The sequence below is a fragment of the Equus caballus genome, chromosome 2 (assembly GCF_041296265.1).
Source record: "Equus caballus isolate H_3958 breed thoroughbred chromosome 2, TB-T2T, whole genome shotgun sequence".
In the NCBI taxonomy this organism is placed as follows: Eukaryota; Metazoa; Chordata; class Mammalia; order Perissodactyla; family Equidae; genus Equus; species Equus caballus.
Window position 1 is genome coordinate 11,420,383 of NC_091685.1, and position 16,045 is coordinate 11,436,427.

Consider the following 16,045-nt stretch of genomic DNA (forward strand, 5'->3'; position numbering starts at 1 on the left):
AAAGAAGGCTGAGGACCCAAGAGTGGCTCACAGAGCCCAAGGGCAGGGGACAGCCAGAACATGGAACGGGCAGATCCAGGGACTGGAGAGCTACCAGGACTGAGTCTCTCATTCTTTCTCCCTGTACATGCATGCATTCATTCTCTCAACAAACATTTATGGAGGCTCTACCTTGTACCAGACACACTTCTAGAATGTGATGATACAGCCATGAATAAAAAGGCAACAGTCCCTTTTCTTGTGAAGCTGGGACCCTGTGGTGGAGAAGAGCAGTTCTGAATTTCTGGAGTTGGGACATTATCATTCTACCACACGTCATGTCTGAGTGTCCCTGTGAATACCATTCTGAGAATCTGATTGTAATATCATGGCCAAGGTGTCCACCTGCTACAATCAACTGTGGCTGGGCTTGAATAGGGCTTTCAGGGGTCCACCCTTTGTGAGGGAAGAGATCTCAAGGCAGGTAAGCTGGGCAGATATCAAAATGTTTCTACTACAGTGAACGAAAAAATACATGAATGCGTAGATAAGCAAATGGATTTACTCAATCATTTCTTTACATGTGTGATGAGTATTTACTTTGGGTCAATTACCGTCCTCACTGCTGTAGATTCAACAGTGAACAACTCAAGTCCCTGCTTCCATGGAGCTTATTTTCTAGCTGGAGTAGGGGTGGGGCAGACAATCCTGCCCTTAACTGAGAAGTGTCCTGCTTGAATTACTTCCGAAGGCCTCTCTGTCCTCCCAGGTCATGTCCAACACCAGGGCTGCCCTTCTTCTTTGATCCAGTGTGGGAACTGACCAGTGGGAGCGTCTTATCATCCAAGCTATGTTACCTGGTCCTCTAGGATCCCTTCATACTGGCCCAGCAGAAGCCTGGGGACCCTGGTTCAGCACAGTAGCATTCCTCCTTTCTGTTTGCTTGATGCCCAAGCCAGTCAGCTTCCTGGAAACCCTGCCCTTGGGCACTGTCACTAGTTCCCATAGGAACCTCAAGGAGCTAAACTGTGTTCTGACCGTCCATTCTCCTCTCTGGGCCATTGTGGAGCCCACTGGTCTGTCAGCCCTCTAGTCAACAGCTGAGGCGGCCATCTATCCCTTAGCAGGTCTGGCAAGAGCCAGTCGAGACTCTTGAAGAGTAGATGATGTCCATGGTGGCAGTGGCAGTAACCATGTAGGCAAATACCTGTGTCCATATGGGCTCCAGGCAGGGGCTACTCAGGGCAGACAGTGCTCTCCTGGAGCTGTCCTTACGTGGCTGCTCCTGGGAACTGCAGCCACAGAGGAATTTCTCCCAAGGGGGGCACAAGGAGAACATGTAGATAGGTAATAATGCAGCCACACAGGCCATCACCAGATGTGTGGGCTCTGCTGACAGGGAAGCTACACCCGCGATAGGAGGGAGGACACGGGAAAGATTGGGCTGTTTGGGGCTATTTGGATCCCAAAGTTGTGAGTCCCCTTTCATAGTTCCTACTGGATTTCAACCCTATTTAATGCAGTGAGTTTGTTAAGCCTACAAAATGCTTGTCCTTCACAGGCATTAATATTATTCTAAATTCATGCAAAAGTGTGAGTTAACCGTGGTCTCTGTCTGTGCTAGTCCTCATTCTAGGATTATAATAACTCACTTGAGTAATATCAGTATCATCATCATCCCCAATTTATAGGTGAGGAAACTGAGGCATAGAGCGAGTATTCAAAGTGTGTGGCAGAGCTGGGATGTGAATCTAGGTAACTTGGCAACAGAGCCCATATGCTGAACTGCCCCAACTTGTCACTTGTCATCTGGCCTGAAAGATTAGCTTAAGCTAATCACGTGTGGTGTTCTAATCCCTGACTCTGCCAATAACAGAGGTATTGAATAAATGAAAATCTCAGACAGTATTATAAGCAAAGAAAAACTTGGCTGCAATATCTGTCAGGCCAGCAGAAGGTAAGAGGTGATTCAGTACCAGGAGTGTGTTAGTTATGTAAATAGAAATGATCTACTTCCTGGGTCTACCTATCATCTAATGACCATCCGTGTCATGAGAATGTCACTGGAGGAAACTTTAGGGGCTCCTTTGTCAAATCCTAGCTCAGAAATGTGACAACTACATCAACAAAAGGCCACAATTTCCCCAATTCAGGAAATAATCTGGAGTCATCAGTACAAATTACTTGAACAGACTGGGCTTTGGCTGTCTCTCTGTGGCTGATATAACAATTCCCGTCTTGGCTACTCTGCTAATAATTACCTTTCCTCCTTCTCTGAAAAGAGAGGAAGCCTCAAGTCTCTCCAACACCCTGCCTCCTATGTTCTGCACCCTCTCCCCACAGGGATCAGTGCTAACAGAGCTGGCTGGAGGCACAGTCTCTCACTCAACCTGCAGGTTGCTCCTTCCTCTGTCACTTCACACACCTGGGTGAGGCATCCCTATGTGTCAGGCTCTGTGCTGGGTACTGGGGCACAGGAAGGGGGACGACATCTTCAGCCCCAAGGAGCTCACAGTATGGGGGTTTGGGGATGAGAGCTGGGAGGCAAACAGACTCTGTTCAGTGGCACAACTCAAATGTCAGTGCTCCTTACCTGGGGCCATCCTGGAAACCTTCTCACTCATGTGTGCTAGTGACCTGTCAGGGTTTTATGAATGAAATCACCAGTCTGGAAAATTGCTCAGTTTCATGCACATCGAGCTCATTGTCCCCCTACACCTGACATCAACCCTCAGATCAGCAAGTGAGCTCTTTTCCTGTGACATGACACCTTCTTAGATTTCTGATTATCTTCTCCACAGACTGTGAACCCCACAGGGCAGGGACACATAGAGTGACATCTGTGTTCCCAGTTAGGCTCAGGGCCAGGCAGAGGGGTTGGGGTTGAGTGACTGGGGCGAGGAGGCATCTAGAAGCCTTTTCTGTGAGAACAGCTGAGGCTGCTCAGCCTTGAGAGGGAGGAGATTCAGGAAGGAACAGTCATTGTCCTAAAGTGCAGGGCTGTCAGATCAGCCTGCAAATCTACCTAAGGAAGGTGTGTCTGGCAGACCAGAGAACACCGGCACAGGCTTCCTGTGAAGGAGTGAGCTTCCCGGACTGGGATGAGGAGCAGAGACCTGAGAGGTAAGCTGGCTTTTCCCAGGGGCCACATGCTCATCATACAACACGGCTTTGTCAGATGGACGTGCTGACCAGGCTCTCAGAGCCCCAGCCCCCTCGACCCTCCCCAATCCCATCCCACTCCTTCCTACCTCCTGGCTGTGCCCGTATAGCCAGTGGGAAGGAGGGCACGGGAACTCCTGGAAGGCTTTGAGCAGCCACTGTCTGCGCAGGTAGAGCTGGGCAGCCTTGAGCAGCAGCAGAACCAGGCCGAGCAGGGAGGCCACTTGCAGGAGCCCAGAAACACTGCCCAGGGGTCTGGGGGGGCTCAGCCCAGAGACACTCATGGTGCAGAGGCTTCCGGAGCGCTGACTTGCCTGACTGTTGCAACCTCCCCTGTGCATCCTAGAGCAAGTCAGTCAGGAGACAATTGGCACGCCCACTCGTGGGGAGGGTGAAGGGTGAGGGCAGAGCTTAGACCTGGGCCACCGTTGTTGATTAACTATGGAGGATCCACTTTGGGAAACAGTGGGAGAAAATCTTTCTCAGCTGACGGTGATAATGGCCCAGTACATATCAAACTTCCACTCATCAGTTTCCTACCCAAACTTTCAATGTGCACCTACTATGTGCCAGGCAGGATGCTAGGTGCTGGGACATAACTGCAAGCAAAACAGACATGAACCCTGGATTTGAGGAATTCACTCTCCAGTTTACAAATGGCCAGTAGGTGAGGTAGGTTTATTTATTATCCCCATTTGAGAGATGAAAACTAGTTAGAGAGGCAAAGTGATGGGGCCATGGTAAAACAGTTAGGCAGAGCCCCAGCTTGGACTAGAACAATTCTCCATTGGACTCTGAAGTGGCCTGTCTCGGCTGACTCTGCAGTTTTCTCAGGGGTTTGTCCCAGTCTACTCTTCAGTGGTGATGCAGGGTGAATGTGCCAGTGAATAGAGCACTGGCCTTGGACTCCGGAGGCTCAGCCCCAGGTTAGGGTTAATACATGGAAGCCAGTAACTTACACTTTCTGAGCCTCAGTTTCTCCTTTTCTAAGGGGGGATAATAATCCCATTCCTAAGTACATCCTAGGAGTGCCCATTTGCTTAGTCATTCATTCACTCAGCAAATATTTCTTGAGCACACAGTCTAGGTAAAGGCAGAAAACTAACTGAGAACAATAAAATATGCAAGACCTATACTGGAGGAAAGAATAGTGAACTGAGGCCACCCAGGGAAGGAGAAGACTAAAAACAACAATGGGGTCTTGAAGGATATATAGGAGTTCATTAATTGCAGACACTTAGAGAGAGAGATGAGAACTGAAAAAGTCATGGAGATCATATGCAAAACAGGAAGGGATGGGGACAAGTTAATCTTCAAGTCTCTCACCCTCATGTTTTTCATGATTATCTCCTTCAAGGTCACATCTAAGGCCCATAACTCACAAAGTAAAACACAATATATTTCAGGAAGAATTCCTTAAAGGCAGCCTTTCAAGGAGATGTTTCCTCCTGACCTGTTTCCTTACCTATGTTACATCTTACTCCCAACACCCTATTCCTTTTCACTACCTCGTGACAGGTTATTCATCACACAACCCGTGGGGCCTGAGTTCTCTTCTTTCTTCCCTAAACCCTAGGCTCCTGTTCAAAACCCAGCCCATGTAATTACTTACATCCCTTCAGGCCAATCTTCCCCTAGTTCTGTGATACTTTCCATCTCCCTCTATTTCTGCCTCTGGGACTCTTGGGTCCTGACCCTTTCCCTTACTTGGCTCAGCACCAAGGACTTTTCACCAACACCACCTGGGGCAGTAGTGGAGAGGACTTTGGAATCAGGGAGCCTGGCTCTGAATTCTGGTTGTAACTCTCTTTCCCTCCCTGAGCCCTCAGTTTCTTCTGTATAGTTGGGCTCATAATGCTTGGTAATTGCTAACATTCAGAGAGCACTTGCTATGTTCGGGGCACTGAGCAAAGAACTTTGTGTTTTCTCCCACAACAACCCTACACAACAGATTTTTTTTTAAATCCCCAATTCTTGATGAGGAAACTGAGGCACAAAGAGGTTCACTACTTGCTCATGGTTACCCTGTTGGTAAGAGGTGGAGCCAGGATTGCACCCCAGGCATTCTGACTCCAGAGACTTTGCTGTTAACCATTTATGTAGAGAGAAGCTTATTGGGTTGAGCCTCCAGTCCATACATGGCAGCCCTTGAATTTTCCACAGGGCATTTCCTGTTTTCTCCAGTGTTTCCAAGCAGCAGGAGAGTGTTTCAGGTTATCAGCTCCACATATTGGCCTAAATGTGAGCCTCACTATCCAGATCTGTTGTGAGAAAGTGTCGGGTTAAACATGTGGCTAGATGTGTCAGTCATCGAAAATGATGTTTCCAGAGGATTTTTAATGATATGAGGAAATCTTATAATGAAGTGATCAAAGCAGAATGTACAACTGTGTGTAGAATATGAGCTGAACTCTTAGAAAGTTGTGCTGGCTGGTCAACAGTTATTAACCAGTAAGTATGTTTCCCATCCATTTGCTGTCCATACACCCAAACCAAGGGCTCCTTGCAGGTAGTAACTAGGCCTTCTGTGTCCTTATGCTCCCACAGCATGGAACACATGACTGTGCCTACTGATGGTGCCAAGAAATCCTTACTGATATGATGACTGAAGGAAGGAGGGAATGAGGAAGACTTTGGACTGGTTAGATCACCATCTTCAACACAGCCGGGTCAGTTTTGGTGCCACATTTTAAAAGGAAATTAATGTTCTTATTCCTGGATGGTTCCTCATTCTGTTTATAGGCAACAGAAAGGCAAAGGAGGGGGACAGTCAATCTCGAAGGCAGCGGCGTGAAGCAATTACTCCTGTGGGTAGGTAGTTCCTGTTTTCTTGGTTTGGTAAAGTTGGGTTTGATGCTGATGCAATTTATGATGCTGTGTTTACTTTTAATCTCTATGTGGATGGCATCTCCCAGGTAGAAGCTTTTTCTTTTCTTTAAAAGAGCTTTACTTGGGTATAATTTATATACCATAGAATTGATCCATTTACCATCAATAGGTTTTGGTATATTACGTTTTATAATTTTTTAGTTAATAAAATATATATAACATAAAATTTGCCACTTTTGGGGTGACGTCAGTGTCATGGTGGAGTGAAGTCTCCCGGGACTCTCTCCCCTCCAAATTACAACCAAAAGGAGCAACCGCATTCCAACAAAAAAAATCCTAATACCACAGAAATCGTCAGAGATCCACAGCAGCCAAACAACGGAGGACGGAGAGGCTGAAGCCCCCCTCATTGGAGCTGGAATGGGGTAAGAGAGAACTTCGCTCCCTGCCTTAGAGACTGGGATCGCTGCTGTGGGTGAGGGAAGGAATGGGGGAGGGGCCGCCATCTCGGCTGAAGGCAGAGGGCTCAGAACGTGCTGCTTTCGACCCCTATCTAGTGGTGACAGCCTGTAACCGCAACCAAATAATAGCATTATGCGTAAAAACCATTCCTCCACCATCCAGCAATTTATAAAATCCCAGACCAGAAGGAAAACAATAAAAGCACAGAAGTATGTCCTGATGACTTGGAAATAGGTAAAGTAAGTGACAATGAATTCAGAATAGCTATCATCAAAAAACTCAATGAGGTAAAGGGAAATATAGAGACATGAGTCAACGACTTCTGGAGTTACTTCACAAAAGAGATTGAAACTATAAAGAAGAATCAATCAGAAATACTAGAGATGAAAAATACAATGGATCAGATAAAACAGAATATGGATTCCCTTACTGCCCATGTAGACACCATAGAGGAGCAAATTAGCATAATCAAAGATAGACATGTTGAATGGCTCCAGACAGAGGATGAAACAGAACTAAGAATTAAAAAAACTGATTAAAATCTCTGAGAAATAGCCGACTCAATGAGAAAATGCAACTTAAGTATCATCGGTATTCCTGAGGGAGTGGAAAAGGAAAATGGAGCAGAACGTGTGCTCAATGAAATAATAGCAGAGAACTCCCCAAATCTAGGGATTGAGAGAGAAAAGTGTGTGGAGGAAGCTTTCGGATCTCCTAGATTTGTAAATGTAAGACATAGATTTGTACTGCAAGACATAGAGTAGTAAAAATGGCAAAAATGAATGACAAAGAAAGAAACTCAGGGCAACAAGGCAGAAGAAAATAACCTACAAAGGAACCCCTATCAGACTTTCAGCAGATTTCTCTCCAGAAACCTTATAAGCTAGGAGAGATTGGAATGACATATTCAAAACTTTAAAGGATAAAAATCTTCAGCCAAGTATACTCTAGTCAGCAAAAATATCCTTCAGATATGAGAGAGAAATTAAATCTTTTCCAGACAAACAAAAGCTAAGGGACTTTGTAGCCACAAACCCCCCCTTCAAGAAATCCTCAAGAAGGCCCTCATACCTGAAAAAAGAAATAAAGGGAGAAAGGGGTCAGAAAACACAGAGTAGGGAGACAAATGGGTAGAATCAGAATAGGATAGCAAATATTTAACTATAGCATTAGGATAAATGGAAGGAAATCACCAAACCAAAAACAATCTTATCACTCTAACCACAAACTCACAACACAAGTTGGAATAAGAGATGAAAATAATAATTTAGGAGGGGAGGAGGAAAGGGACTTAATCAGTTTAGGTTAAGAAAGTAAGAGATCACAAGAAAATGGACTATGTTATGCACAAGATTCTGAATACAAACTTCAGGGTAGCCACTAAACTAAAAAACAGAACAGAGACACAAAACATAAATAAGGAAAAATATAAGGAACTCAGCATAAGAAATTGCAGAAGTCAATGGATAGGCTAAAACACACAGGATGAGAAACAAAGGAAACGCCAGAAAACCAGAAAACGAGTGATAGAATTACAGCATTAAGCTCTCATGCATCAATAATCACCCTCAATGTCAATGGATTGAACTCTCCAATAAAAAGACACAGAGTGGCAAGATGGGTTAAAGAACAAGATCCAACAATTTGTTGCCTCCAGAAAACACACCTCAGCTCCAAGGACAAACACAGGCTCAGAGTGAAGGGGTGGAAGACAATACTCCAAGCTAATAACAAACAAAAGAGAGCAAGTGTCGCAATACTTATATCAGACAAAACAGATTTCAAGATAAGGCAGGTAGAGAGAGACATAGAGGGCCAACATATAACGATCAAAAGGACACCTTATCAAGAAGAAATAACACTTACAAATATCTATGCACCCAACACAGGAGCACCAAAGTTCACAAAGCAACTATTAACAAAGCTAAAAGAGGATATCGAAAAAAACACAATAATAGTAGGGGACCTCAATACCCCACTTACATCAATGGACAGATCATTCAGACAGAAAACCAACAAGGAAACAGTGGAGCTGAAGAAAAAGCTAAGACAGTTTGACTTAATAGACATATTTAGAACTCTTCATCCCAAAACAGGAGAATACACATTCTTCTCAAGCATACACGGAAGATTCTCAAGGATAGACCATATGTTGGCAATCAAGGAAAACTTCTACAAATTTAAAAAAATTGAAACAATAACAAGTATCTTCTCTGATCATAATGCTATAAAGCTAGAAGTTAATTACAAGAAAAAAGCTGAGAAAGGCACAAAGATGTGGAGACTAAATAATATGCTATTGAACAAGCAATGGATCATTGAGGAAATTAAAGGAGAAATAAAAGAATACCTGGAGACAAATGAAAACAATAATATGCCATACCAACTCACATGGGATACAGCAAAAGCTGTATTAAGAGGAAAATTCATTGCAATACAGACACATCTTAACAAACAAGAAAAATCCCAAATAAGCAATCTTAAACTACACCTAACTGAATTAGAGACAGAAGAACAAACAAAGCCCAAAGTCAGCAGAAGGAGAGAAATCATAAAAATCAGGGCAGAAATAAATGCTATTGAAACAAAAAGGCAGTAGAAAGGATCAATAAAACAAAGAGCTCATTCTTTGAGAAGAAAAATAAAATTGACAACCCCCTAGCCAGACTTACAAAGAAAAAAAGGGAGAAAGCTGAAATAAACAGAATCAGACATGAAAGAGGAGAAATAACAACAGACTCCGCAGAAATACAATGGATTATAAGAGAATATTACGAAAAACTATATGCCAACAAAATGGATAACCTAGAGGAAATTGATAAATTTTTGGATTCCTACAATCTCCCAAAGGTCACTCAAGAAGAAGCAGACAATTTGAACAGACCAATCACAAAGAAAGAGATTGAAACAGCAATCAAAAACATCCCAAAGAATAAAACCCCAGGACCAGATGGCTTTCCTGGGGAATTCTACCAAACTTTCAGAGAGGATTTAATACCTATCCTTTTCAAGGTATTCCAACAACTTAGGGAGGATGGAACACTTCCTAAAATATTCTACAAGGCCAACATCATGCTGATACCAAAGCCTGACAAGGACAGCACGAAAAAGGAGAACTACTGGCCAATATCGCTGATGAACATAGATGCAAAAATTCTCAACAAAATTTGGGCAACCCAAATTCAGCAATTCATCAAAAGGATCATACATCATGATCAAGTGGGATTCATACCAGGGACACAGGGATGGTTCAACATCCGCAAATCAATCAACGTGATACACCACATCGACAAATTGAGGAATAAAAAACACATGATCATCTCAACAGGTGTAGATAAAGCATTTGACAAGATCCAACAGACGTTTATGATAAAAACTCTGAACAAAATGGGCATAGAAGGGAACTACCTCAACCTAATAAAGGCCATATGTGACAAACCCACAGCCAACATCATACTTAATGGGCAAAAACTGAGTCCCATTCCCCAGAAAACAGGAATGAGGCAAGGATGCCCTCTATCACCACTCTTACTTAACATAGTACTGGAGGTTTTGGCCAGAGAAATTAGGCAAGAAAAAGGAATAAAAGGAATCCAAATAGGGAGGGAAGAAGTGAAACTCTCACCGTTTGCAGATGACACGATCTTATATATAGAAAACCCCAAAGAATCCATTGGAAACCTTTTAGAAATAATGAACAACTATGGCAAAGTTGCAAGGTATAAAATCAATTTACATAAATCAGTAGCATTTCTATACTCTAATAACGAACTAACAGAAAAAGAACTCAAGAACACAATACCATTCACAATCACAACAAAAAGAGTAAAATACCTGGGGGTAAATTTAACTAAGGAAGTGAAAGACCTATACAACGAAAATTACAAGGCTTTTCTGAAAGAAATGGATGACGACATAAAGAGATGGAAAGACATTCCATGTACATGGATTGGAAGAATAAACATAGTTAAAATGTCCATTCTACCTAAAGCAATCTACAGATTCAATGCTATCCCAATCAGAATCCCAATGACAGTCTTTACAGAAATAGAACAAAGAATCCTAAAATTCATATGGGGCAACAAAAGACCCCAAATTGCTAAAGCAATCCTGAGAAAAAAGAACAAAGCTGGAGGCATCACAATCCCTGACTTCAAAACATACTACAAAGCTACAGTAATCAAAACAGCATGGTACTGGTACAAAAACAGGTGCACGGAACAATAGGAAAGAATTGAAAGCCCAGAAATAAAACCACACATCTATGGACAGCTAATCTTCGACAAAGGAGCTGAGAGCATACAATGGAGAAAAGAAAGTCTTTTCAACAAATGGTGCTGGGAAAACTGGAAAGCCACATGTAAAAGAATGAAAATTGACCATTCTTTTTCACCATTCACCAAAATAAACTCAAAATGGATCAAAGACCTAAAAGTAAGACCTGAAACCATAAGGCTTCTGGAAGAAAATGTAGACAGTACACTCTTTGCCGTCAGTATTAAAAGGATCTTTTTGGACACCATGTCTTCTCAGACAAGGGAAACAATAGAAAGAATAAACAAATGGGACTTCATCAGACTAAAGAGCTTCTTCAAGGCAAATGAAAACAGGATTGAAACAAAAAAAGAACCCACTAACTGGGAAAAAATATTTGCAAGTCATACATCCGATAAAGGGTTAATCTCCATAATATGTAAAGAACTCACACAACTCAATAACAAAAATATCAAACAACCCGGTCAAAAAGCGGGCTGGAGAAATGAGCAGACATTTCTCCAAAGAAGATATACTGATGGCCAATAAGCACATGAAAAGATGCTCATCATCGCTGATCATCAGGGAAATGCAAGTCAAAATTATACTAAGAGATCACCTTACACCCATTAGAATGACAAAAATAACCAAAACAAAAAGTAACAAATGTTGGAGAGGTTGTGGAGAAAAAGGAACCCTCATCCACTGCTGGTGGGAATGCAAACTGGTGTAGCCACTATGGAAAACAGTATGGGGATTCCTCAAAAAATTAAAAAGAGAACTACCATACGATCCAGCTATCCCACTACTGGGTGTCTATCCAAAGAGCTTGAAGTCAGCAATTCCAAAAGTCCCACGCACCTCACTGTTCACTGCAGCATTATTTACAATCTCCAAGATGTGGAAGCAACCTATGTGCCCATCAACAGATCATTGGATAAAGAAGATGTGGTATATATGTTCAATGGAATACTACTCAGCCATAAAAGAGAACAAAATCGTCCCATTTGCCACAACATGGATGGACCTTGAGGGAATTATGTTAAGTGAAATAAGCCAGTTAGAGAAGGACAATCTCTGTATGACTCCACTCATATGAGGAATTAAAAAATGTAGACAAAGAGAACAGATTAGTGGCTACCAGGGGAAAGGTGGAGTGGGGGGTGGTCACAATAGGTGAAGGGGTGCACCTACAACACTACTGGCAAACAATAATGTACAACTGAAATTTCACAGGATTGTAACCTATCATTAACTCAATAAAAAAATAAATAAATAAACTTCCTTTATTGTGTTGTGGAAAGTCACCCATTGGGTATTTTATTGGTTACTACAGCTAGCATAAACTCAACTAATGTATTTATTTATTTATTTTTGCTGAGCAAGACTCGCGCTGAGCTAACATGTGTGCCAATCTTCCTCTATTTTGTATATAAGTTGCCACCACAGTATGACTGCTAATGAGTGGTATAGGTCTACGCCTAGGAACTGAACCCCAGGCCACCAAAGTGGACCATGCCACACTTAATCACTAGGCCATGAGGCCGGCTCCCATTTATTTTTAATTGTTTGCATCCCCTCTAAAATACAAATTTCAAGCGGTCAGTCCTTGTCTGTCTATTCATTGCTGCATCCTCAGGGCCTAGAACAGCATTTGGTGCACAGGAGTGGTCAATAAATACACATGAGTGAAGAATAAGTGTAGACTGAATTATGTCTCCTAAAGCGGGAGTGAGCTAGACCAAGCCGCACAGCCTCTTACCAAACCCCAGCTGAGACTGACATCATGAGTCTTGCATCAGAGCTGCAATGTCTACTTTTTCAGAACATAAATAACTGTTCTTTGGCTGCACATAATAGCTGGGGCCAAAGGTTAGCTTGTGGTCATGGTTCGTTTGTTCATCCGTCCATCGATGAACTCATTTATTCATTAACCAAATATGTGTTGGGTGCCTACCAAGGCATGGGTACACAGGGTTATGGGGTCAACCTGTGGCTACAGTTGGGGCCAATCTATAGTTAGATTTAGTTAGGCAGACATGGCTCTGTATTCCACAAATAAGTGTTACTAGTCTCAATTTAGAAAGAGAAAGAGGGGCCAGCCCAGGGGCACAGCAGTTAAGTTTGCATGTTCCGCTTCGGCGACCTGGGGTTCACCTGTTCGGATCCTGGGTGTGGACATGGCACCGCTTGGCACGCCATGCTGTGGTAGGCGTCCCACATATAAAGTAGAGGAAGATGGGCATGGATGTTAGCTCAGGGCCAGTCTTCCGCAGCGAAAAGAGGATTGGCAGCAGTTAGCTCAGGGCTAATATTCCTCAAAAAAAAAAAAAAGAAAGAGAGCATGGGTGATTCAGTACAGCAAGTTTCTAGCTAGGAGGTACATTTAGAGCACTCTTCAGGAATGGAGGCCTTTCCTGGTGACTAGCATACTAATTCATAGAACAATGGGTTGGGGTAGTGGGAAGAAGTAAGGAAAAAATTGGTGTCCTTATTAGATATTTTAGAGAAGATTGCCAGGGAAGCTGTAGTGCTCCATTTGGAGGGTGATATTCACATTGTCTTCTATTTGAATTTGCAGGGCTGAAGACTTCATCGTCAAGACCTCTCAAGATTGGAGAGAGAGAACTGTGGACCCTTTCCTTCAGCTCTTGCCAGTGTTCTTAGGGAGACTCTGGTTCCTGGAGTGTTGAATAAATATGCATTCTGATTTCATCAAATGTCACTGATGTCCCTACTTTAAGCATCCTCAAGTGCCAGAAGAAGTAGGCTTATAACATCTTAGATTATTTTGTTCATTTCTGGGCATCAGGCTTTAAGGGGGATGTTGTCAAACTCATTTGAGTTCAGAAGAGACAAATCAGAAAAGTGTTGGATATGAGGATGATGATATGTGAGGAAAGCAGCAAGAACTAGAGGTCTGGATTCCCATTCAAGAGGGATAAGATGGGGCTGCTTGAAACACTAGCCAGAAACTTGGCCAGAAGTTCAGTGTTGAATGGTCAACGAGACCTGAGAGAACGTGTAGTTCAGGCCTCCTTCTTGAGGAGAAAAAGAGAGTCAGGATTTGGAGAAATAATTCAAAATGTAAATATTAAGTCCAAATACCAGAAGTAGAATTGTAAAATGAGAGATAAAACAGAGAGGCAAGAGCCTAAATTGGTCCCAGATTGGAGTAGGAACAGAAGAATAGTTCCAAGATGATTGCCATGGACACCATCTAGTCTCCACATCTTGACTCTGTGGTGGTGGCTATTAGTGCAAGACCACATCTGACTTGCTAAAACTATAGAGCTGAAACACTGAGGACTTGGAAAGTCTTGATGACTGTCTCTAACTACTTAAAGAGTTGCCAGGGCTCCAGAGTTCTGGGTCTGCTACTCATAACTGAGAGACCTTGAGTGTGCCACCTGATCTCACTGAACTTCCCTTTCCTCATCTGGAAATGGAGCATAATAATAATAAATATACACATTACAAAGGGGTGGTACAGACCCAATTATGTAACAGTGGTACATGGACTCTGAAAATTATAAATTGTTGAAGAAGTTTTGAGTTGTACCAATGGTTGAAAGTTATAAGAAGGAAGATTTTGATTCAGTATTCTGAAACTTTTGTCAGTGATAACTGCCTACAGATGGAATGCCTGAACTAATGGGCATCTCTGTTGCTAGCCGCAGCCATTTGCTAAAGTTCTTAAGGATATTAAGGTAGAGGAAGGGATTTAAACTGGGTCCAGGCATGGGCTCATAGAGTCCACTCATGCCGTGAAATCACAGACAAACTCCGTCGGTGCTTGGAGTACCTGAGTATTTCTGGAGATCCACAATTTTCTTTAGATTTGTAAAAAGGTCAATGATTCACAAAAGGTAAAGAATAAAAACATGATAACTTCATGTAACTAAAACTCTGTTTGGTGTATTATCCTTTACAAAAAAAACTTTAGGATTAGTGCTTAAGAAAATGATCACCATTTTTTGCTTCTGTGCTATCTCTGAGTTCAGGGGACAAAAAGAGAGAGTCATAGTATTTTCTCCAGGCCTATGTGACTCCTTCAAGATGCTTGCCCACCCCATCCATTCCTGGCTTAGGACTGAATATTTATAAATTTACCTCGATGGCCTGCTTTATGATGGCTCTTGATTACTAAACTCTAAGTGCTATGACACCCTTCATGCTCAGCACTATCCCTGATACTGTTTCTATTTTAAAGGACCTGTCCCAGACGATGCTTAAATGATAGGCCGTTTGTGGCAGAGATGATTCAGTGTCTAATCAACATTCTTTCTGGACTCCTACAGAAATAGAACTCTTAGCTGAGCACACGGTTGCTAGCTAAAGACCACCTCTCCTGGTCTCCCTCTTAGCTACAGGAGGGACTAGGCTTTGTAAGTAGTTTTTTTGTAAGAGCTGTGAGCAGAAGTGATGTGTACAACTTGCAGCTAACATCTCAAAAGCAAAGGGGCGTGCCTTCCCACTCCCTTTTATTTCTTCCCACTGGCTTGAAGGTAGATGTGGTGGCAGGAGTTAGCAGCTTAGATCACTAATTGGAAGTCATGTGTTGAGGATGGAGAACAACAAGCCAGAAGGAGCCTGGAGGCCTGATGACCTTGTGGAGCAAACTGCTCTGCTAGCTCTGGACCACCTACTTGTTCAATACTTTTGAACAAGAGAGAAAGACACTGTTATCTTGTTTAAGCTCCTCTGTTTGGGGATCTTTTTGTTGCAGTAGGCTGTTAGTGATGTGACCAGTGCTTTCTGCTCATTTCCTCTCCATCTAGATAGTCAACATCAGTTTGTTTTTTAAAGATTTTATTCTTTTCCTTTTTCTTCCCAAAGCCCCCCAGTACATAGCTGTATATTCTTCGTTGTGGGTCCTTCTAGTTGTGGCACGTGGGACGCTGCCTCAGTGTGGTTTGATGAGCAGTGCCATGTCCGTGCCCAGGATTCGAACCAATGAAACACTGGGCTGCCTGCAGCAGAGCACACGAACCGAACCACTCCGCCAGCCCCCAACATCAGTTTGTTTTTACTTGACAGGGACAACAAACTTCCACCACTTGTTTCAGGGTGATTTAACCTGTCCAGCTATTTGCCATAACTCTGTTGCTAGGAGGGACATGAGAAAAAGCCAGGGTAGCTTTCATCATGATCTTTCAGATATAAACTTGTATGTCAGCTTCTTAAAGATGATTTTCCAGTCAACCCAATTTAAAGTACGTTTCCCTGGACTACACTCCAGCTCAGCCCACTCATTTCCTTCATGGCACTTAGGAAAACGTGTAATTATCTGTTTCTCATCCATCTTCCACTTTAGAGCGCGAGCCCCATGAGGGCAGGGGCCGTGTCTGTTGATCCA

At 42.9% G+C, this 16,045-nt stretch overlaps 1 protein-coding gene and 1 long non-coding RNA gene across 5 annotated transcripts in view; one reads left to right on the forward strand and one right to left on the reverse strand.

Annotated features, from left to right (window-relative positions):
- LOC100064020 (cytochrome P450 4A6) overlaps positions 1 to 3,531 on the reverse strand; it is a 20,225-nt gene extending 16,694 nt beyond the window's left edge. For 2 of the 4 annotated variants that reach the window (XR_002804305.2, XR_011431158.1), the window contains exon 1: positions 3,231 to 3,520. Coding sequence is in view for 2 of the 4 variants with exons in the window: in XM_001495049.6 (XP_001495099.4) it covers positions 3,231 to 3,482 (252 nt within the window). In the remaining 2 variants the exon portion in view is untranslated. Of the gene's footprint in view, positions 1 to 3,230 lie in introns of all 4 variants that reach the window. The other 2 variants (XM_001495049.6, XM_014737492.3) reach the window with 2 other exon arrangements.
- Positions 2,859 to 13,401, forward strand: LOC106782799 (uncharacterized). Its single transcript, XR_011431174.1, has 5 exons — positions 2,859 to 3,102; positions 5,689 to 5,782; positions 5,884 to 5,952; positions 6,319 to 6,395; positions 13,268 to 13,401. It is a non-coding gene; the product is annotated as an uncharacterized lncRNA (long non-coding RNA).
- Positions 13,402 to 16,045: the final 2,644 nt, after the last annotated feature.